General features: G+C 55.5%; 1 protein-coding gene across 3 annotated transcripts; it reads left to right on the top strand.

The window, feature by feature from the left end:
• Window positions 1–39: 39 nt before the first annotated feature.
• Window positions 40–20,882, top strand: LPIN3 (lipin 3). 3 transcript variants are annotated; one of them, XM_069806835.1, is made up of 20 exons: window positions 40–69; window positions 9,797–9,997; window positions 10,340–10,435; window positions 11,204–11,439; window positions 11,664–11,771; window positions 12,197–12,317; window positions 12,488–12,905; window positions 13,763–13,862; window positions 13,983–14,152; window positions 14,235–14,328; window positions 14,548–14,617; window positions 15,748–15,840; window positions 16,328–16,389; window positions 16,661–16,790; window positions 17,019–17,167; window positions 17,308–17,394; window positions 18,517–18,669; window positions 18,985–19,096; window positions 19,188–19,291; window positions 19,420–20,882. In XM_069806835.1, the coding sequence occupies exons 2-20, from the start codon at window positions 9,806–9,808 to the stop codon at window positions 19,562–19,564; spliced, it is 2,640 nt and encodes an 879-aa protein (XP_069662936.1). In that variant the 5' UTR covers window positions 40–69; window positions 9,797–9,805; the 3' UTR covers window positions 19,565–20,882. The 3 variants fall into 3 exon arrangements, with proteins under 3 accessions (XP_069662936.1, XP_069662945.1, XP_069662928.1); XM_069806844.1 differs by lacking the exon at window positions 40–69 and adding an exon at window positions 6,888–7,001 and having other exon boundaries at window positions 16,331–16,389; XM_069806827.1 differs by lacking the exon at window positions 40–69 and adding an exon at window positions 6,888–7,001.
• The last annotated feature ends 494 nt before the right edge of the window (window positions 20,883–21,376 follow it).

Raw genomic sequence — 21,376 nt, 5'->3', positions numbered from 1 at the left:
GTGCGCGCGCGCTGTGCGGGGGGGGGCGGTGTAGCGCCTAGCGCCGGGGACTGTGCGGCGGGGAGGGCGGTGAGCGTTCGCACCGGGTCCGTGCACCGGCAGAGGCGGCGAGCGCTGGGCACGTGCGCTGCGGGGGGGGGGGGTGGCGGCGGCGCGCGTGCGCCGGGTGCGCGCCGCGGGTGCGCGCAGCGGGGCTGGGCGGCGGGGGCGCGCAGCGGGGGCGCGGCCCCGGGGAGGTCAGCAGGTGCGTGCCCGGGAGCGCGTACCAGGCACCCGGGGGTTCGTGGGGCGCGGGCGCCGGGGGCCTGAGCGGGGCGGCGTTACGCACCGGACACCGGGAGGATGACGACGAGCGTGCAGCCAGCCGTGGGGGAGGATGGCGCGGGCCTGCGGCGGGCGCCGAGGGCAGCGGGTGCCCTGGGCGTACCGGGGCCCTGCTCCCCCCCCGCCGCGTCGCCTCGCTGCCGCGGCTCAGCGCCTTGCCCCATCCGAAGCGGAGCGGGTGGCTCGGGCCGGTTTAGGGAGCTGAACCGGCTGTGCGGAGCCTGGCCGGGGGGACACACGGCGGGGCCCTGTGCCCTGCTGTCGGCACGCTGGGCTCGCGCGTGGGGCGGCGAGGAGGGCGATGGGCCACGCGTGTGCCACGGGGTGGGTTCGCGAGCACGGTCGGTGCTACCAAGAAAACCCGCCCGGCCGTGAGCAGCTCTCGGGTGGGCAGCTCCGCTCCTTGCACCAGCCCCGACGGAGCCTGGATGGACCTCCAGGAATTGCCCCCGTCCCTGAGGGAGCAGGACGCCTGAGCTTTACTCCCGTGGCTTTCACGGGATGGGAATTCCACGCCATCCAGCTGTGCACTGGTGGTTTGGTGGCTGGAAGCGCCCTGTTCGTTCCTGCTCCCGGTCTTCGCCCCCCCCCCGGGGGAGGGAGTTTGCTCCAGGGGCTCTGTGGGTCCAGCTGCAGGGTGAGCGGCTCTGGGCACTGCTGTGCTCCCCGGGGCTGGAGAGGCGCTCCTGGGGGGGCCAAACCGCTGCACCCCAAGGGTTTTGGCAGCATTTAATAATAGCGTGCCACGAGCAGGTCGGGGATCGAACAGAGCACCAACTATTTTTTAAAAAAAGTGTGGCTTGGAAACATCATCTGTCTTGAAATAAGACACCAGCTTTGGACGAAAGATAAAAGATTTTCCAGCTGCCTAAATGTGGACGTCATTCCGCTTTTCCTGGATTTGGAGCTAATGGTCAGACTCTGCTCACAGTTACGTTGATGTAAATATGATGTTGCTTATCTAAAGCTGTTGGCTTTAGAGCGCAGGTCTGGATTATCAGCAGCTGGGACAAAAAAGCTAAGGGCTCTCAGTGCATCGCAAGTTCAGAGACTTCATTTTTCAGGACCCTGTAGTGCTCAGGGCTATCAGCTCTCCTGGTTTTAGAGCGTGGCTGAATTTCTCTGCGAGCCCTGGCTCCTGGAGCCACGTGACTGTGTGGGAATTGCAGCTTTCTGGCTTTTCTTTTTAAGTAAGCTTGAACCCTTTGTGTTTACGGAAGAAATGTGAACTTTTAACAGGTCAGAAACTAGGGGCCAAATCAGCAGAGCATGTTTATAAACCAGAACGGATGGTTTTCAACCAGTCCTGTGGCCGTAATTCAGCTTTTTCAATGCTTGTGATTGGCGGACAGGATGGCATTTCCTCCTTTTCAGGCAAAATGGCTTTCCCACCCACTCCGTCACATGCCAGGCCAGTCTGACCTGATCTTTCTGGGAATGGAAAAAAAACAAAAACCCAACAACACTGTTTTCCTGTTGTATTCGTGGCTCTGGGGCCTGGACTCAGAGCTGCTGGACCTCCAGGAATTGCCCCCATCCCCAAGGGAGCAGGACACCTGAGCCTTGCTCCCCGTGGCTTTCACAGGATGAGAATTTCACCCCATCCAGCTGTGCTGACTTGGTGTTTCTGCCTCTACTCTCGTCCTCTTTTGCTGAATCACCCCTTTCACAAGCCTCTGGAGCTCTTTGTTGATCTGGGGAAGGAAATGGGAGCCCCTGCCTGGCCAGCTGAGAGAGGCTGGAAGCTCTGCCAGCCTTCCCCACGCTCCCCCTGCTCTTAAAAGGCTGCTTCTGTCTGCTGGGAGAAGGGGCCGTGATAACGGGAAAGCCCTTTCATGTCCCAGCCTCTGGCAGGAATTCTCTGGAGGGTCACAGTGTGGGGATGTCAGTTAGGGGTGACAGCCCTGCCAGCAGCAGGGAGCTGCTCCAGGAAGCTGCCTGGCACAGGGACCTTGGACCTGCTGGGCTGATTGACAGCTGTCAGCCCCACATCTAGGTCACCCAGCCCAGTAAACTCAATGGCTCTGGCCATCTCTCACCTGACATTTGGTGCTTGCAGTGTCCTGCTCTGTGCACAGCATTCGGGAAAAGGCATCTTTGCAGCCGTGCCTCAGCCTGACTGGCTGCTGCCTGGATTTTGCCGGCATCACAGGAAACCCCAGTGTAAGGGGGACACTGGTGAAGTGAAAGGACAGAGCAGACCCAGGGAGAAACGAGCCAGGCTAGTGACCATCAGAACGTTGTGCCCCAGAGCAGCGATGTCCCGGAGCATCCTTCCGGTGTGGGAAAGGGGGCAGGAGAACACTGCTCCCTGGCTCAGGGGTGGGAAGAGGGTTTGGGTGCTGCAGTAAGTGGCTTGGCAAGGCGGGCTTCCAGCCATCAAACAGTACCGGTGTCCCCAGCTACTAGCTGAGCCCCGTGGCTGGAAGAATTGCTTCTGTCCCAGCCCCAGCGTCGCTTGTCAGCAAAGACACCTTTTCTGTCAACTCAGTTCCCCTCCCATCCGGGAGAGCTTCTAGCTCCTCTGCAGTGTCTCTGATGAGCTGAGTTGTGTTAGGTCTCAGCCAGCATGGAGGACAGCTTCCCAGCTCGCTCTTGCAGCCAGATCATCCACCCTTCCTCCAGACATTTCACCCCAGGCCCATGAAGAAGCAGGCAGCAAGGGGGGGATCCAAGGAGAAGTGTCCCGAGGGACTGCTGGGCTGCTCAAAGATGAGCTTAAGCAGCTGGGAAAATCCTGGAGAAATAATGTGATGACTGAAGGAGAAGGCAAAACCCCCAGCAACCCCCACCTTGGAGGCAGCCGAAGAATTGGCTGTGGCCTGGCTCATCTGCAGCAGCTGTCGAAATACAAAGAAGGGGAAAAACAAGCCTGTCTTTGACAGGACTTGTCCCCTCTCCCGCCCTGTGACTGAAGACATGACTTGTTTTTCTGGGACAGAGGAAAATTTAGGAGTCTCCCGGGCAGCAAGTGCCTGGGGTGCTCCCAACTGCCAACTGGATGGATGGAGTTTTTCTGGAGAGGCGCTGGAAATGCTGGGATTATGGTTTTCAGCACTGCCAGCCGGTGAGGCACAGCATGGCCTGCAAGGCAGTACCGAGGGGCCAGAGTGCAGCCAGCTGTGCTGCTACACCATGTGGGGTGAAGGCTGCGATCCAAGACGGGTGGGGAGCACCAGGGATGAAGGATGAAGGCCGCCAAGATGGACATGGGTGTGAGGTTTTTGGAATGCAAGGAGCTGAAAATATTGCATCTGGGTTGACTAATAAAAAAAAGCCGTCTTCTTTTGCAAAGGCTCATTGCAAACATCTGCGGGTTGTGGAGTTCCCAAATGGGGGAAGAAACGTCTCCCTGTCGGAGCAGCTCCTGGGGGGAGGATGCAGAGGATGCACAGAGAAATTGGTGTGCTCAGGTTTACAAGGCCAGGGAGTAATGGATGTGCAGGGCTCACCTTCCAAAAAAAGGAAGGGGGGAGCAAGAGTAGATGTGAAAAGCAGCTGGCAGGAACCAAGAATAATTGTATGGCTTTGCAAAAAATTACCGTGGCAATTAAAAGTCCATTAAGCTTTTTGGAGGAGAAAGAAGGGAAGAAGAGGTAAGTAAAATGCCCTGGGGCTGGATTGCAGGGTAGCACAGAGGGAGGTGTGGACATCACCAAGTATGGCCATGGCACAGCTGGGGATCTGCTGCAGGGGCACTGGGGGATGAGCGTAAGGGCCAGTGGGGAAAACCAGCTGAGCAAGGAGCCTTGGAGGTAAGTGATGGGGGAAGCTACTTCTGCAGGGTGCCTGAGTGCCAAGTGCTCACCCCTGTGTCCAGAGGGTGGGGGCTTGGAGCCACAGCAAGGCTGAACTTGTGCTGGCTTTGCCTTCCTTCTCTGTGCTCACCTGAGGATGCATTCAGCTGGCTAAGGAATAAATGGTGTCCTGTGCTGAAATGTCCTCTGCAGCATTTTTGACCAGGTACCAGGCATCTGCAGCCCAGATTTGTCCTTGCTTTTGTGTTCCAGCCCTGGGGTTTGCGTTACAGCCCCAGGGTCTGCAGGGTGTAAACCACTGCCCTGGGTGAGACCCACTCCGGTGGCATCACCAAGCTCTAGTCTAAGACAAAGTGTCGACAAAGCACCTGCGATGTCACATCCCAAGGTATCTAGACTGAGGTTACAGCAGGTTCCTTCCCCACTGGGTGTGAGTGCCTGGGGACCTGGCCATGGGCTGTGGGGTTTGGTGGCAGCTGCCCACCCCGGGCTCCCCACGAGCCCCACTGGGGTCAGGAGCTGGTACTGCCCAGTGCCAGCCCGCCTTCCTCAGGGAGCGCAGCCGTGCCTGGCCACCCACAATAGCTGCTTTCTGTCCAATTTCACCGAGGGGTAGAGCTCTCAAAAATATTAAGCTGCTGGAAAACAGGCTTCCTTCCTTAGCTGGTTTGTCACAGCCTTTAGGAAAGTTCCCATATTGGGTCTGGGACCTCATGTCCAGGCTGTGCTTGGCACTGTATGGGCTCAGGGGGGGATCTCTGTGCCTCCCACTGCCACCAACCTTACCAGTAAGGCACAGCTAAGGAAGGTGGGACGCAGGGAGGGAACGGGGCTTGCCTGGGAATGAGCTGTGGCATTTCTGCAGATCAGCCCATCAGCTGTGACCAGCTCAGGTGGATTGGACCCTTCTCCTCACAGACTAAAGAGGTCCTAAGCAGCCTCCCTCCAGCTTTGGCACTTCCTTGCTCTCACAGAGCAATGTCAGCTCCACGAGTGATGGGTGGGAGAGTCCTGTGCGCACACCAGCAGAAGAGCCTTCGTTCCCCAAAGTGCCACCATCTCTTGTGCAGACCAGGAGCTGCATCCACTCAATCCATGTCACTCCAAAACTCAGCGCAGAGGGTGCTGGGGAATCACTTGCAGAGCAGGTCGGGCAGTCGTGGGGCAGAGCCCGTACTGGCCACATCTCTGCCCTTGGGGAGTCATAGTCTGGTGGGAGCCAATGCACTTTTTTGGGAGCACAAAAAAACTCCACTGCCTCAGTTTCTCACCTGAGTCTACCTGGCTATTCCTGCATTGCTTCCCCACTGCTGCCAAGCCCATTGAGATCAGGAGAGGCTCAGTGTTCACAAAGCCTCTGTTTTTTTGTGCTATTATTTCAACTCATGCTCTCTTTTCTCATCCCACTGGAGATAATGCAGGGCAGAGGAACCCCTGGGGCTTGGCCACCCACTCCCTCCCTTATGTCTTGTTAGGACTTCACTGTGAGCTTTGGTGGTGCCTCTGTAAAATGATGCTCAGTGCTTCTTTGTGTCCCAAAGCTTTCCTAAGGCCATGGCAGGAAAAAAAAAAAAAAAACCAGGGAGAAAAAAAAAAAGGCAGAAAGCCACAATGATGGAGGTGGAGAGGTGATATTGGGCCACAGGCAGGGGCTGCTGGGGTGCAGGGTACCCACACCCTGGGAAGTTGTGGTGCAGGGGAAGGGTGGGGAGGGCTAGAGGCTGGGAGAAATGGAGGGAAAGCCACCACCCTCTGGTGACAGCCCCCAGGGCTGCACCCAGGAGTGCCAAGGGTGGGTGCAGTAGGCAAGTTAGGCACCCTAAGGTGTATGGCATGGCACCGCAGCAGCCTCGGAGGATTTTGCAGAAAGGTGGGCGACATTAGCTGTGTCCCAGCCGGTGCTGCCGTGGTAGGAAACACTGCCTTCCCCTGCTTGCCCAGGGGCACAGGCTGGCTTGTGCAAAAGGTCCCGGTGTCCCAGTTTGGTCCCAGTCCCAGGCTGCACAATGAAATAAACTCACCCAAATTCACTCTTCCAAAGTTTGCAGTTACTGAGGGGCAGCTAAAAATATCCCTCAAAATGCCCTAAACCCTTGGGTTCTGGTGAAGCCTCGTTCCTCCCTACAAGCACGACACACCAGCGCCTTCCACGTTCCTCCCAGTCGAAATCTGGCCAAGGTGCACCCAGTCTTACATCCAGGAGCAATTAAGCGAGCAACACAGCAATTATCACCCTACCCACTCTTCGTGGTCCTAGTCCATATGACCCTATAGCAATCCCTATGACCCTATGGAGGAGGGAGAAATTAGCATCTGGCATAGGGTCCTTAGCAATATGCTTCCCACTCTGGACTGTTCTCAGCCCAGCCACGGCTGTGTGAGGATGCTCTCCAGCCATTGCAAGGCAGCTTTTAAAGGGCAGATCTTCCCCAGAACTGTGCGCTCAGCCTCTGCGAGCACCTTTTCCAGAGGGCTCGGTCTCCCCGCCCCGGGTCCTGAGATCTGGGGTTTGGTATAGTTTGTGCCCTGAGGGGTTAAACGCTGAGAGATCTGGTCTGGAAAATGAAAGGACTGTCTCTGGAAATTCCAGCTCGGTGGGTTGGGCTGCAGTGGCCTGGCGGGATGGTGGGTTGGAGAAGAAGGGAGGAAGGGTCTCCCTCAGCGCAAGGCAGTTGGCATCTCTGCCAGGAGCTGCTGGAGCCAAGGAGGCGGTTGCAATGAGACACAGCTGCTCCGGCGGGAGAACCGGGAGGTGGTTGGGAGCCGGGGCCCTCCCCTTGCTCAGGTGAGAGGAAGGAAGCGGTAGGGAGAGGAGGAGCTGAGGCGAGCGAGCTTTTTTGCCGGTAGAGAGCAGCTCCTGGGATTTCGGGGCTGGTCGCCCCAAAGTTGAGGCGGTGCTGAGGTTCAGCAGCTGCCCAGGTAACGGGGACGGTGCCGGGCAGCTGGCAGCGTGTGGTGGGTGGGGAGCGTGGCCGTGCAGGGTGGGAAGGGGGTGCTGCTTGTGGGGTGGCCCGGCTGGCTGCCACCTAGGAGCAGAGCAGGCTGGTGTTAGCGAAATAGCTGGCTTGTTTGGGGAGGCTTTTTAGCTGGAGGGGTGGATGTGAGCTGTGTCGCCCCCATGGCGGAGGGTTGCCCCCTTTGCTAGAGCCGTGTGGTGAAGGGCTGTGATCCTGCCGTTTCTGGGGTTGAGGGGTGGGGATGCCCCGTTCCTCTGTAGGGCTTATTTGTTGAATGTGGCTTGGTGCCCTTGAAAACCCTTCTCCTGCCCTGTCCGCCTATGAATCTCTCTTCAGAGTGTAACTTACTCTTCCTCTCCTGAATGGACCCGCTCCATCCATGGTGGGGCTGAGAGCTGTGAGAAGGCTGAGCCTCTTCTCTCTGTTCTCTGCCTGTCTGCAGTTGCCCTGGGTGAAACCCACAGCGAGTTAAACTCACTGAGCTGAAAACTATCAGAACCATCCCCTTCCCGCTGCCCCGAGCTCTGGGGCTGAGCACATCCCCGGCAATGTGCAGGCAGATGCTGGGGGAGCAAGCAGCTGCCCATTTAGGCAATGAGGCGTGAAGTCCTGGGGGGGGGCACGCTGGCTTCGCAGCGGGGACGTGGCCCTGGCACGAGGCGCTCGGCAGCATGTTTTGCTGGCTGGCTGCAGCGCTGTGCTAAGCCCTTGCACTCTGTTCACTGTGAAGGCGCTGCTCGGCGTGGGGCTGTTCCTGGGGACTCTTTCCAAGCCCCCACTCCAAACCCTATGGGCTGTGCAGGCTTATCTGCCTGGGATTTTCCCTATGCACTTTTCAGGTCTGTCTCTATGTAGAGCCCAGCCAGGAGCCCGTCAGCACGGCCCTGGGAGCATCGGGGTCAGCCCAGTTGTTCCTCCTCTCTGAAAATCCCCTCCTCTGCAGCGAGGAGCTCTCTCCTGTTTGCTGCCAGGCCCTGCAGCACAGCGGGGAAGGCAGCTGGAGGGCTGCCCATCCCGGCAGCGATGCTGGGGAAAGCTGGGCTCAGCAGGTTGGTGGGTGGCCCCGTGACCCTGGCCCCGCTCACAGCAGAGCTGATGGAGGCACCGAAGCTTCGGGAACAGGCTAGCGCTTCCCTGCCCTCTCCCCCGGGGCAGGATCTGGGCTTTGGGCTTATTCCTGGCAGGGGGGACAGGACATGGAGCAGGGACCAGGTCTCCCCACACAGACTGCCTTCCAGGAGGGATGTCTGGGAACGGGACAGGGCTGAGCTTGTGCAAAACGGATCGGAGAGGCTGGGTGCCTGCTGGGGCAGAGGGCTCATCCAGTGGCACCTGCTTGTCCTCGTCCCTTTGGGTAAGGAACCAACTCTCACCAGCCACCCCATGGGTTGGGTGTGCACTGGGGGCTGTGCTGAGAGCCCCTGGGGACACCATGCCATCGTCTGATCGTGCTGCTGGCTCAAGAGGCTTCCTTTAGTTCATCCATGGTCCTTCTGAAGTGGTTATTCTGTGTCCTCATCCTCTCCTTGGGGCAAGGTGGGGTGCAGAGCTGGCAGCTTGGGAAGCTGCGCTCAGCTTCTGTGGTTCCCAGTCTCTGGTGTGATGTGCTGACACCAAGACCGTCGTCCTGCTGATGCTGCTGTCCTGCTGATGCCGAGTGCTGAGCAAACGGAGCAAGGGGCTCCTCTGTCCCAGAGACTGGGACCAACACCCAGCACCCCAACACAGATCTGCAAGAAAATACTCTGCGGATTTCAATGTGTTGACCAGGAGGCAGCTGCCAGCGGTGGGCTGCAGGAAGGGAGGCTGCACATAAACCATTTGGAGCCTGCATGCCACCTCACATGCTGGAGGCCTGGCTGTGCTGCAAGCCCCAGCACGGACCACACGAATCTCTGCCTTTGCAGCCATGCCTTTCCTCCAGCGCAGTGGAGAAGAGTTGTCTCCGCTTGGGGAGTGAGAAGCTGGAGGACGTGAGCAGGCAAAAGGATGAGGGGGAAGCAGGCAAGGCTTTCCCTCCATGTGTTCTTGCTGATGAAAACCAGGAGCCACACAACCTTGGAGTGCAGCAGTGCCTTGTGAAAACAGAGTTGCAGAGCTGTCCTGGTACCCTCCAGGCAGCAAAGCCCCTTTGCTGGGATTCCCTGGGGAGATCAATAATGGCGGCAGGGGCCAAGACATGGAGACCAGGGAGTTCTGGCTTTAACAAGGGCCATGTCTGGCTGATTCAGCAATGCCTAGGTGGGATGCCTTCCCCTCTGAGTGGGAAACATTAGATTTGGATTCTGTTCAATGTGAGCATGTGGTGTATGCAGCAGCTCCTTGGACTTCCCACCTCTCTGCCCTGAGGGTTTTTTTTTAAGGACAGTGCAGAGCAGGAGGTCTCCTGCCAACCAAATTCTTGTTTGAATGGGATGTTGACAGCTCGATTGCAAAGTGTTGTTGTGAGCTAGTATTTGCCTTCCCAAGGGGCAGATGTGATGGTGCATCCCAATAGCAAAGGTCTCTCTCCTCCAAGCTGAATGTGATAACTAGTGCTCTGGCTTCTGTCCTGTTTTCTGGTGCTCACAGAGGCCCTGGATGATCTTCATCAAGGCCCTTCATGTGTTTGCCTCAGTTTCCCTAGAGGCTTACCTGTCCCCATGATGGGTCTGTATTTGCAGCTGTTAAATGACTTTCCTAGAGTAAACTCGCATTGCATTTAGCTGCTGGAGCCCTTTTTCACCACCTGAGTCTATTCCTGTCTCTCACTTGCAGTCTCAAACAATGAACTACGTGGGGCAGCTTGCCGAGACCGTCTTTGTCACAGTGAAGGAGCTGTACCGGGGTCTGAATCCCGCCACCCTGACGGGCTGCATTGATGTGGTCGTGGTGAGGCAGCCTGATAACTCCTTCCAGTGCTCCCCTTTTCACGTGCGTTTTGGGAAGCTGGGTGTGCTGCGCTCCAAGGAGAAGGTGGTAAGTGGTGCCTGTCCTGGGATTATGCTTCCTCTCTGGTGTCTCCAGACCTAGGATCTTCCATAACCCAGAGGTTATGGAAGAACTTTGTTTGGGGAGAATGGGAACCCTGCTGAAAGGGGTGCTTGCTAATTTTTGGGGGGATGCCCCTGAATGAAACCCGTACTCTTCAAAAGAGGACTGTGCTTCCCAGGAAAGTTGGGAGAGGTCCCTTGCCTCAAAGGCTGGATGGCTGTCAGCCCTCTGAGCAATCCCAACTCATCCCCTCCCTGGGGAAGTGCCTTCCTGTACACTCTTGGGTGAGTGGGTTCAGATGGACAGGCTTCTTCTGCCCCTCACCAGGTCGACATTGAAATCAATGGGGAGCCTGTGGACCTGCACATGAAGCTGGGCGACAATGGAGAGGCCTTCTTTGTCCAGGAGTCAGAGGAGAATGAGGTTGGTGATGAAGAGTTGCTGCTGGTCTGTGTCCTCCTGTGACCACCTGGAAGTGCAGGCTTGAGGTGGAAGGAGCAGGTTTGGACTGCGGTGACTCCATTATCCCTTCTGATGTTTCATGTGTCCAGAAAGGTTCCTGCTTGAAGGACCTTGCAACCAGTGTAGAGGATCTGAGCACTGGAGCACCCTCAGGGAGCATTAGACCAAATATCTGCATCTCAGACTGGCCTCCATCAATGGGAATGGCTGCTGGCCAGCCAGGCAGATACCTCGGAGGTTGGCCTCTTGGGGGATCTTGTGACAGGGATGAGAGTGAGCCAGATGCTGTGGCAGGCTGCCCGCTCCACTGGGAAGCGGCAGGATGAGACTAGTTGTGGCTTCCAGAAACCTTGGCAGCTCTCTCCCAGGCTGACTTGTGGTCGCTGCTAGCTTGGGCTGGGTTTGAGAGCAGGGAGAGGGCTCTAAAGCAGAATCCCGTCTGCAGCTTTTGTAATTCTGGTCTTGTGGTGCCATCTCCTGCCTGCCTCTCCTTGCCGATGTTAAAGATGTCTTTAGCTTATGGCTGCATAGCCCTACTTTTTTTTTTTTATTCACGTGTTGTACATACAAAACCTTTCCTTATCGGCCTAGCCACAAAACCACCCCCAAGTTGAGGGCTCGGTGGCGTTGGTTGTGCTGGTGGTGTCTGTTGCATAGACGAGAGCCATGAGCTGCCAGGCTGGAAAGGAGGGTGCTGGAGTTGATGGGCTCTTCCCATCCCTGTTGCAGGGCAGCATCCCCTCCCGCCTCTGCACATCCCCCATCCCCACGGAGCAGAGCCCGGAGGATGCTGCTCAGCCCTCTCATGGGCAGGAGGCCTCCAGTGCTGAAGCGACCCTGCGCAAGAGGAGGCGACGCAGGAGGAAGCCCAAGCGGAAGGAGGTGGTGGACTCCGAGTTAGAAGGCTGCGAGGAGACCAAAAGCGAGATGTCCGTGGAGGAGCCGTGCAAACTGCCAGCCCCAAGGTGAGCTGCTTGGTCTGGGCAGGGTGATGTGGTGGGTCAAGCCTGTAGGTTCACTCGGTGGTGCCCGGCAGTGCTGAAACATGGAGAAAGTGTTTCCAAATTGGACCCTAGCCTCTTGTGGAGTAGAAAGCCAGTGGAAATGGTGAAGTTGGGTATTGCCAGCTTTCCAGGAGAGGAGGCTGGTGCCTGAAAGTAGCATAACTGACCTCTTTCCTCCTTTGCAGTGATTCAGTGTATTTCTCCTTTGCTGATCTCCCTGAAGAAGAAACCAGGTCATTGCAGTCCCCAGAGATGCACCCTTACTCTGACGGGGAGCTGGCCTCTGTGGACAGGTAACGGGCAGAGCCAAGGCGATCTGCTCAGCTTTGGTGAGAGCTGGGAATGTGCCTTGTGGCTGGGAAGGTGATAAGGAAAATGGATTTGGGAGTGTCATGAGAGGAGGGTTTTCCTGGCCTGATATAGTGTGGCTGGAGGAACGCTCAGAGCCCACAAGGGATACTTCTGGCCATGGTTACAGACAGAATCAGCCTGTGTGCGCAGGGCCTTTCTGCCTCTGCTGCTGAGCTGCTTCTAGACAACTGGTGGCATAGCACTTTGCTTCCTTGGGCCTCAGATTCCTATAGGTCTTGCTCATTTGTGATAGTCTTATGGGGCAGAACTGACTCTATGGGAAACCAACCTTACAGGGTTCCTGCTGTAATAGGAAAGCATGGGGCTGTAGGGTAGATGAGGTCCACATTCCCTTCTCTTTTTGTAGCCCCACTCTGAGCCATCCATCTTCTCCCAAAAGTGACTCTGAGCTGGAGATCAGGCCGCAGGAGAGTTTTGCTCTAGGGGCTGAATCCCACATGCAGTGGACCTGGGGAAGGCTCCCTCAGGTGAGTCCCTGTTCTTGCTCTCCTCTAGCAGCTGGTGGGAGGGGGATGTCTGAAAGGCCTGCAGAAAGTAGAGAACCCTGTGGCCAGGCAGACTTAGAGGCGTTGTCCTCTTCTGCCTGATGCTTTGGGCAACTTCCCGTCCTCAAACCTGTTCTTCTGCTTTCCTTGAGGTGAATAAATCTGAACGAGTTGAACCAGCCAAGTCCACAAAGACGATTGCTACAGCAGCAACCACTGTCTCTGCGACACCGGTCCCAGTGGATGAGGCAACCCATCTTGTTGCCAGCTCTGAAGGTTTGGGAGGAGGTTCAAGCCCAGCAGGACCTCAGGGCACACCTTGTTCCTCTGCTATGTCTGTTGTTGAGCCACTACCCGCACCCCAGGATGGGAATGGCCACCCCAGACTGAAGGACATCCCCAGTGCTGTGGGGGAAGAGAGCTTGTTGGAGGCCTCCTCAGCCCAACAAGAGAAACAGGAGGGAGGCAGAAGTGTTGTGCCAGACATTCAGCCAGATGTGGAGCCCTTCGAGGGAGCTGCAGGGGGCTTGGAGGCCCCTGAGCCCCAGCTGGAAAGTCAGAGGAGACAAGGTGAGTGGGTGACTAGTGCTGCTGGAAGCAGTGTTTGAGCCCAGAGATGTATCTGACTTGGGTGGAGGGCTGGGTTGTTCATTCAGCGTAACTCCTTCATGACTGCCCTGGGTATTCAAGGTGTGACATGTTTGCTTTACCTTCTCCATGTGCTACCAGCTCCTTTGCTTTGAAGAGACATTCCTTAGGTTTCCTCCTTTCAGTGTCCACCCAGCTTCCAAGGAAGGCTTTCTTGCCTTATGTTCCCTGAAGTCCACCCTTGAATGTCTCTGCTTTTGCATACTTAGAAGATTTCTCAGCAGTGTAGACCTTACCTTAACTTGAAGTGTCTGGCGGCACCTGATCTAATGTGTGTTTCATCCCAAGCACACCAAGTCAGGTGGAAAATCACAGCGAAGCATGCGTATGTCTCCCTTGATGGTGTATTTAAGGACTTTTATGTTGTTACTTGTCCTAACCAACCTTACTCTTCCAGCCAGCACAAATTCAGAACAAAATTGTATCCCTGAAGAAGAGATGCTTGGGATTCCTCATTGTACAGAGAGGGAGATCACAAAGTGTTATCTTGCATGGTACTAACTTCAAGCAGCACCTTCAGATTGGCATAGCAGAACATAGGCAAGACTTTGGCCTGTCCTTTGTGTCCTCTTGGCAAGTGGTCTTATCCCTGTGCAGGTGTCTTGAGGTACTTTCGTCGCTGTTGATTTAAGGCAGCTTTTCAAGTAGGAAAACAGATGCTTTCTTTATATGATATACGAATATAATAGAGGAAAATGCTGTTAGCTTTCTTGATAGATGCTGAGGTGGTTAGAAATGTGATTCAGTTAAGCTCTCTTCCCTTCTGTCTGTGCATTGAGGATCCATCAAAAGAAGTCCTCACTTGGGTTCTAGTGACGTTTACCTGGAAGACCTCTCCCAGCTGGATGAGGAGCAGGTGGCTCTCTATTTCCCCAGGAGGTATGGGTTGCCCCAGCTGGCCAAGCTCAGACCTTATTGAGCAATTCCCTTAGAGCAAAGGATAGAGGTATGTCTAAAGCTATTGCCTGATGTTGCCACTGTTTCTTTTCTTGCTGGTAGTGATGCAGAGCAGAGTTCAAGGCCTGTGGCAGACCCCAGCAACCCCCTGTGTGTCCAGCTGCCATCCGACTTGCCTGCCAACAGTCCCACGGACTCTGATTCTGATTTGATGCCTGCGATTGCCCTGTCGCTGTGCGGAGGCCTGGGGGGCAGCAGGCAGATCTCCCGCGGTAGGTGGGAGGGGCGGGGGAATCTGCTGTCCTGAAATCCATTATGTATACCACTGGCATGACACAGCCGCTCTCCCACCAGAGAAGTTCATGAAGCACATGGTGTCCTACCAGCAGTTTGCTGAGAATCCAGGACTCATCGATGACCCAAACCTGGTGATACTGATCAACAAGAAGTGAGTGGCCTGCTCTTCCTGTCACTTCATCCCGAGATGAGCAGTGTGGCCCCTTTGTCCCTACAGAAAAGCTCCTGTAGGAGTGTGACTCCATCCCAGACAGTGATTATACTGCAGTAGTTGTGGGAGGGGACCTTCTGGCCATGCTGCAGGATGGCGATCTGAAAATAGCCCTTGCTCCAGGAGTTCTGGTGATCTCATCTTTCTTGCTTCTTCCAGGTATTACAACTGGGCAGTGGCTGCTCCCATGGTCCTGTCCCTGCAGGCTTTCCAGAGAAACATTCCTGAGGTCAGTGGCACAACACGTTTACTGGCCATGCTTCTCAGCAGGGCTTGAAGAGTGCGGTGGGGCTGCAAGAGGCCAAGCTACCCATCTGGGGCTTTGTGGGCAGTCTCGGGCAGAGCTGAACATCACTCCAGCCCACAAACCCTGAGGTCTGTCCTTTCCCCCAGAAGGACCTCAGGGTGGCTTTTGGGTACCTGGGTACCACTGATACCTGGAGAGCAGAGATTTCCTTGTCAAAAATCTCCTATTCTGATGGTTGAATCTGTGCAAGGCTGGCCAGAGCCAAGGGCCCTGGCAGTCTGGAGGATCTGGGACTCCATGAGCCCGCTCCAGGGCTCTGTAGACCTGGCTGGGGTTGTATGGAATAAGGCATCCAGATCTTTTTTTTCAAGCTGCATGAAGGGAACTGGTCATTGTACCCTTCACCCCAAAACCACCTCAGCTCACAGTGTGGCAGGAGTCACACATCTTACCCTGTGAATAATCTGGCAAAGGAAACCCTGCCTGGGCAAGGGTCTCCTTAGCCTATTGGCAGCTGAGCCTCCCTGGGCTGAGGGCTGACTGTCGTGGTTTAACCCCAGCCAGCAACTAAGCACCACGCAGCCGCTCACTCACTCCCCCCCATCCAGTGGGATGGGGGAGAAAATCAGGAAAAGAAATAAAACTCCTGGGTTGAGATAAGAACGATTTAATAGAACAGAAAAGAAGAGACTAATAATGATAATGATAACACTAATAAAATGACAACAGTAGTAATAAAAGGATTGAAATGTACAAATGATGCGCAGGGCAATTGCTCACCACCCGCTGACCGACACCCAGCCAGTCCCCAAGCGGCGAATCCCTCCCCCCCCCCCACTTCCCAGTTCCTAAACTAGATGGGACGTCACATGGTATGGAATACACTGTTGGCCAGTTTGGGTCAGGTGCCCTGGCTGGGCATGAGAAGCTGAAAAAATCCTTGACTGTAGTCTAAACACTACTGAGCAACAACTGAAAACATCAGTGTTATCAACATTCTTCCCATACTGAACTCAAAACATAGCACTGTACCAGCTACTAGGAAGACAGTTAACTACATCCCAGCTGAAACCAGGACACTGACTTCATCCTGTATTCTGCCACATTCACAGAGCACCATTGACCAACTGGTGAAGGAGAAGATGCCCAAGAAAGGCAGCAGGTGGTGGTTCTCCTGGAGGAGGAAAGAATTCCCAGCAGAGGAGGTGTGTTTGCAGCAGTGGTTGTGACAACTGTGTCCCCAGGGGACAGGTGTCATTCTGATGGCTGGCAGGGGTGGGTGTAGGAGAGCAGCAGGGTTCTGGGAATGGTCTGAGGCTGAGTATGAGGGCAGCCAGAGGGACCTGTTGGTGAGGTGACTTCTGAAGTTTGCTGCTCTCCCCTCGAGTCTGTTAATGCCTGAGCAGCAGAACAACACCAGGTAAAGTGGTAATGTGGACCTTGTAATGGAGAGACCTCTTGTCACATGCCCCTCGTGCCACAGCCCAGGCACCACATGTGTTTGCTGATCTCCCTGCCCCACCACAGTACCAGGTTGTGGTTCCTCTTCCCTGGGGCAGTGTCCTTATGATGGCAGGGGGATGCATTGCCACCTCTTTTCTGGTATCGGTGCTCCAAATGGCAGTAAAGCAAAGCAGGTTCTGCTCCTGCCCTTGGCACTGACATGCTAATGATACTACTCTCTGCCTGCAGCAGCAGTCAAGGCCAGGGAAAGCCAACATAGGGACGCTGCAGCCTGACTCTGCTCAGCAGAGGTGAGTGCCTCCCTCCTAGGTTACTTTTAGGAGTCTGTGCATGCTCCCAATCTCTTCTCCTCCTAAATGACCTTTTATTCCCAATCTACCTAATGTGTGAGGGCAGAAAGCTCTGTTAAGGCTCTGGCTGACCCCGGTCCAGCCAAGTTCCTTCATGGCTGCTTCCCGGTGGGTGGGTTGTCCTGGGTCGCCTCCAAATCTGCCCTGGTACTCATGGGGAAAGCCATGGTCTGGAGAGTAAAGCCAACATGCTCTTCCATTCTTTGTATAGGCAGGAGGAAGAGGGGTCATCCAGTGACGATGAGCCCCTGCACTCCAGGGACGTGTTAGCAATGGATGCCCCTACACAGAAATCTCTGCCAACCTACAAGAAATCCCTGCGGCTCTCCTCTGAACAAATTGTATGTATTTTACTCCTCCTTCACTGCCTGTTTGTGTGTGTAGGGGTGAGACAAGCCTTAAACAGGGATTTCTCTACTCCTGACCTCATGTTTTTATAGGGCATCCAAGTATTTCACCCTGGGTGGCCACCCTGTAGAGGCTTGGGGTCTCTAGTCCGGCCAGCTGGCAAGCCTTGGACTGGTGTAAATCAGTGCTGGTACACCACACTTGTTCCCACTTTGCCACAGGGGAAGCTGAAACTGCAGGATGGCCCCAACGAGGTGGCGTTCAGTGTGACGACTCAGTACCAGGGCACGTGCCGCTGTGAGGCCACCATCTACCTGTGGAACTGGGATGACAAGGTGGTGATCTCGGACATCGATGGCACCATCACCAAGTAAAGAGCCCTGCTCCCACCTGTTAGGGGAAAGTATCCTTTCAAGGCTTGCATAAACAGCCAGGAGGGATCACAAACCCCATTGCCTTCCATGTACCCACCAGGCTGGATCATCCTAACCTGCTCTCCTTTCCTTATAGGTCAGATGCTCTTGGGCACATCTTGCCGCATCTGGGAAAAGACTGGACTCATCATGGGATTGCTAAGCTCTTCCACAAAATCCACCTGTAGGTATCGCTTCAACTGAGGCCAAGGGGAAGCAGAAGGATGATGGAGGAGAGGCTGAGTGGGAGACAGATTCAGGGCTCCTTACTGATGCTGGCCAAAATAGTCTAATTTTCTGCCGCCGGTGATGGTTGATGCTTGCTGTGCTGTCTGGATGATGCTGGGGGGTGAAAGCAGGGGGCGTCCCCTGGGTGCTCGGAGCAGATGCTTGCGTTGCCTTCCCTGGGAGGAGCGTGTGTCAGCGGAGGCTTTGCTGGGGCGATGTACCTGAGCACTGAAGGAGGTGAAATCTTACAGGATTACACCTGGGAGGCCACAGGCATAGCCGAATACCTTTGGGTCGCTGTGCAGCAGCGGCACGGGGGTCCGCCCAGCACCGCCAGCCCCGCGGACCGGTGCCGGTTGCCTCTCTGGGTGCCCACCTACCGCTTCCCACACCCCCGGGGACCGACCCGCACCCGGCGGAGCCCGGCTTCCAGCTCCGTCCCTGGCACCTGTGGCCACTAAGAGGCACTGTGGGCCCGCGGATGGCTCGTCCCGGCCCCGGGGTGGGGGACACGGGGCTCCCGCTCCCCGGAGGGCTGCGGGTGGGCTACTGCGGGGCTGGGGCTGCCCTCGCTGCCACCTCGGCTGTCTCCTGCAACCTCCGAGCCCGCAAAAGCGCCGTACCCCCTCTCCCCGAGCTGCCCATCCAGCCGTGCTGGCAGCTCGGGGGTCTGCAGGGGCTGTGTCCAGCCCCCCACAAGCTGCAGGCAGCCCGGTGTGATAAAGGTGCTGGCCTGGGGGGTCCCATCCGGTTGCATGGGTACCAAGCAGCAAAGGGTGCTTTCTAGCCGGGATGGGCGTGCGGCTGCTGGGAAGGTCTGGAGGGTGATACGGGGTCCCCCGCCGGTGCGGCTTCCCAGCAGTGAGGCAGGCGGAGATCTGTCTTAGCCGGAGTCTCAGGGTGAGTGAGTCGTGTTATTTGTGAAGCCGCCTTGCTTGCTGAAGGGACGAACAGGGTTTGGGCTTAGGCCAGGTATTCAGCCTCATCCTCCCTCTTCCTCCTCCTCCACCTCAGAGCAGGAGAGGGAGGACACTTTGTCCAGGGCACAGCTCAGAGGGCTTCCCTGTGCTCTCTCTAGGAATGGCTACAAGTTCCTCTACTGCTCAGCCAGGGCGATCGGCATGGCACACATCACCAAAGGCTACCTCAAATGGGTCAACGAGCAAGGCTGTGCCCTCCCCAAGGGCCCCATCCTGCTCGCCCCCAGCAGCCTCTTCTCCGCCTTCCACAGGTACCGCATCCTCTCCTCCTCCCCAGCCCTGCACCTCCTGTGTCCCTGGGGACAGCACCCCCCTTCCCCAGCTCAACACTGAGGGATGTCACAGCCTTAAACTGCTTCTGGCCTCCTTGCTGCAGGATGCCTTTCGTAGGAGGCAGGAGGGGAACTGCCTGCCCTCCCTGGAGCTTCACAGCAGAACTCCCGGTGCATAAAACCTCTCTTGCCCTTCAAATCACTTCTTTGAGCCCCTGACAGCCTGGCTGCCCACAGTCTTGGCCAGCTGTTGCCACTCTGACCTCTGCTCTGTGCATGCTGCTTGTGCTGCAGGGAGGTGATTGAGAAGAAGCCAGAGGTGTTCAAGATCGCCTGCTTGATGGACATCCAAAACCTGTTTGCCACAAAGCTGCCCTTCTACGCAGCCTTTGGGAACAGAGCAAATGTGAGTGGGTCTCCTGGGGCAGAGGGAGGGCTCGGGCTGAAGTGGCGGTGGTGCCTTCCTGCAGCTTTCATGGCTGGCCTTCCTTGGGCAGGATGTCTACGCTTACAAGCAAGTGGGCCTGCCAGAGAGCCGCATATTCACGGTCAACCCCAAGGGAGAGCTGATCCAGGAGCTCATGAAGAACCACAAGTCAACGTAAGCGATGTGCTTGTTCCTCGGCACCTTTGGGTTAACCTGGCTTTGACCCAGAGAAGCATCTCATGGGGTAGAAAAGCAAACAAAGCCCCAACGACCCCAATGCAACTTGTTTCTTACCCCCATAGGTATGAGCGGCTGTCAGAGCTGGTGGAGCTGATCTTCCCTCCCCTGGGGCAGAGTGGGAGCATCGCTCTGGTGTGTCCAGAGTACAGCCACTTTGCCTACTGGAGACCTCCACTGCCTGCTGTTGACTTGGAGGACTTCTCCTGACCCCGTTACCTGTAGAGACCTGACCCAGGGCTCTCCTGTGTGTCCTCTGCCAGGACTGGATGCTCCAGATGCATTTCCTCCTCCCTGTTTGCTGCTCAGGCATTTTGCACTTCTAATACGGGTCATGTTCTGCACTAGAAACACCCCTTCTCTGGGGGCCAAAGAGGGGTAAGAGGGAGCTCTGACTCTACAAAAACTCCATTTACTAAATGGAAATTCCTATAAGCTTGGTCTTCTCTTAATGTTCTTAACACTTTTAAAGCCTGGCTCTTTCTTTAAAGGTGGTGATGGGTTACTGTCTAATTTATTGTTGAGCCTCTGGCATAGCTATTTCTATCTCCAGTATGACCACTGTTCCCAGACAGTCCAGCTACCTGCAGTTTAGTAGCTGATGGCTTGGAGCTGTCCCATGTTTTAACAAATCATTAAGGTGGATGCAAGCTGCTGGGGTTTTGAGTTTTCTTCACTAATAGTCACTAACAGCAACAATTAATAAATAGTGCCTTAATCCAGGCTGCCTCTTGTCTGCTGTAGCCCTGTGCATGGAAGTGGGAGCCAGGCTCTGTGTCATTTTTACAAACGTGGTTGAGTTTATCCTATCCTGCTGAAGTGCCCTGCCAAGGGGGTCTGGTCTTGGTGGAGATGGGAGCAGGACCTACAGCTTCCTTGGACTGTGGAGCAGCTGCACTAGAAGAGGACTCTTTTTATTTTTTTGCCTGCTACCTTCAGGTAATGTTGCAAAATTGATTTATTACAGGAAGCAAACCCTGGCTTTATGTGTGTGTGCATGGGGTGAATCTCTCCTGTGCCAGTAGGCTACCACGATCTTGCGCTAGAGCAGGAGCTTATTCCTGTGCCCCTGTATTGGAGCGTTCAAGGAAACCTCAGCTATCCTAAAGCAGGGTTGGGCTGGGACTCGACCAGCCTGTCTCCGTGCTGGGTGGGGGACTTCTCTGAAATCTGGTTGCCAGCCCTGCTGGGTGTTCATCCAGCCTGCTGCCCCTGCTCTGGGAGCTCTCAGCTGTAACTACATAAAACAAAACAGGCAGGAGCACTGCTGGGCTCCTTCCTCCGATTTGGCATCCACCTTCTCCTTCCCTGACCATGGGTGAGAATGTAAATCATCTAGTCTGCCTGCCTCTGTGCTTTAAGTCTAGCTCTGCTTTTCTGAAAGCCACACAAGTCATTTTGATCCTGGAAACCTCAGCAAGAAATACTTTATTTTTTTTCCTTTCCAGTACAAACACTTTTTCAGCTTTTAAAATCTGAACGAATGTACAAGGTTTTAAAAACAATAAAACATAGCCTTTTAACAGGATCAGTTATCAACTGCCTCAGAAAGCTGCCCATGCAAGGACAACTGCATAGGCACCATCTTCCTTCTCTGCAAGCAAAAAAAAAAAAATTTAAAAAAATGCCCTATTTTGTACAAAGTTCCTTTCACTTTTTAAAAATGAATAGCTGAGAACTGAAATACAAACTGTCCATAGCTTCAAGTGACTAGTCAGGAATAGTCCAAACATAGCACCATTTTCTGGAAGGTCAGACTTCTTCCTTGTCCTAGTTTTGTTATGGCCAGTCCCAGCTCCCTCTGTGCTGGAGGAAGCTGTTGCTGTTCAGCTGCTCTCTAACCCAGCTCTGCCTGGGAAGGGATGAGCCTGGCCCTTGGCTTAATTTTCTCTTTGGTTGCTGCAGCCTTTTTTTCTCCCTGTTGTGAGAGGATGGGGAGGGGGCTTGGGCAGGATGCTCCTGTGGGGCAAGGGCTCCCTGGGCCCATCGCAAAGTGCCAAGGGCTGGCTTGAGACCCCTTCC

Source organism: Haliaeetus albicilla, chromosome 2, assembly GCF_947461875.1.
Source record: "Haliaeetus albicilla chromosome 2, bHalAlb1.1, whole genome shotgun sequence".
NCBI lineage: Eukaryota > Metazoa > Chordata > Aves > Accipitriformes > Accipitridae > Haliaeetus > Haliaeetus albicilla.
Note: the sequence above shows the minus strand (reverse complement) of the source record. Positions and strands in the feature narration are given on the sequence as shown.

Excerpts from the sequence above, each read along its gene's own strand:
- LPIN3 (XM_069806835.1), top strand. The coding sequence starts at position 9,806 with ATGAACTACGTGGGGCAGCTTGCCGAGACCGTCTTTGTCACAGTGAAG. Across the intron at positions 17,395-18,516 it reads CTCTTCCACAAAATCCACCT|GAATGGCTACAAGTTCCTCT; the intron begins GTAGGTATCGCT and ends TGCTCTCTCTAG. Across the intron at positions 19,097-19,187 it reads CCTTTGGGAACAGAGCAAAT|GATGTCTACGCTTACAAGCA; the intron begins GTGAGTGGGTCT and ends TTCCTTGGGCAG.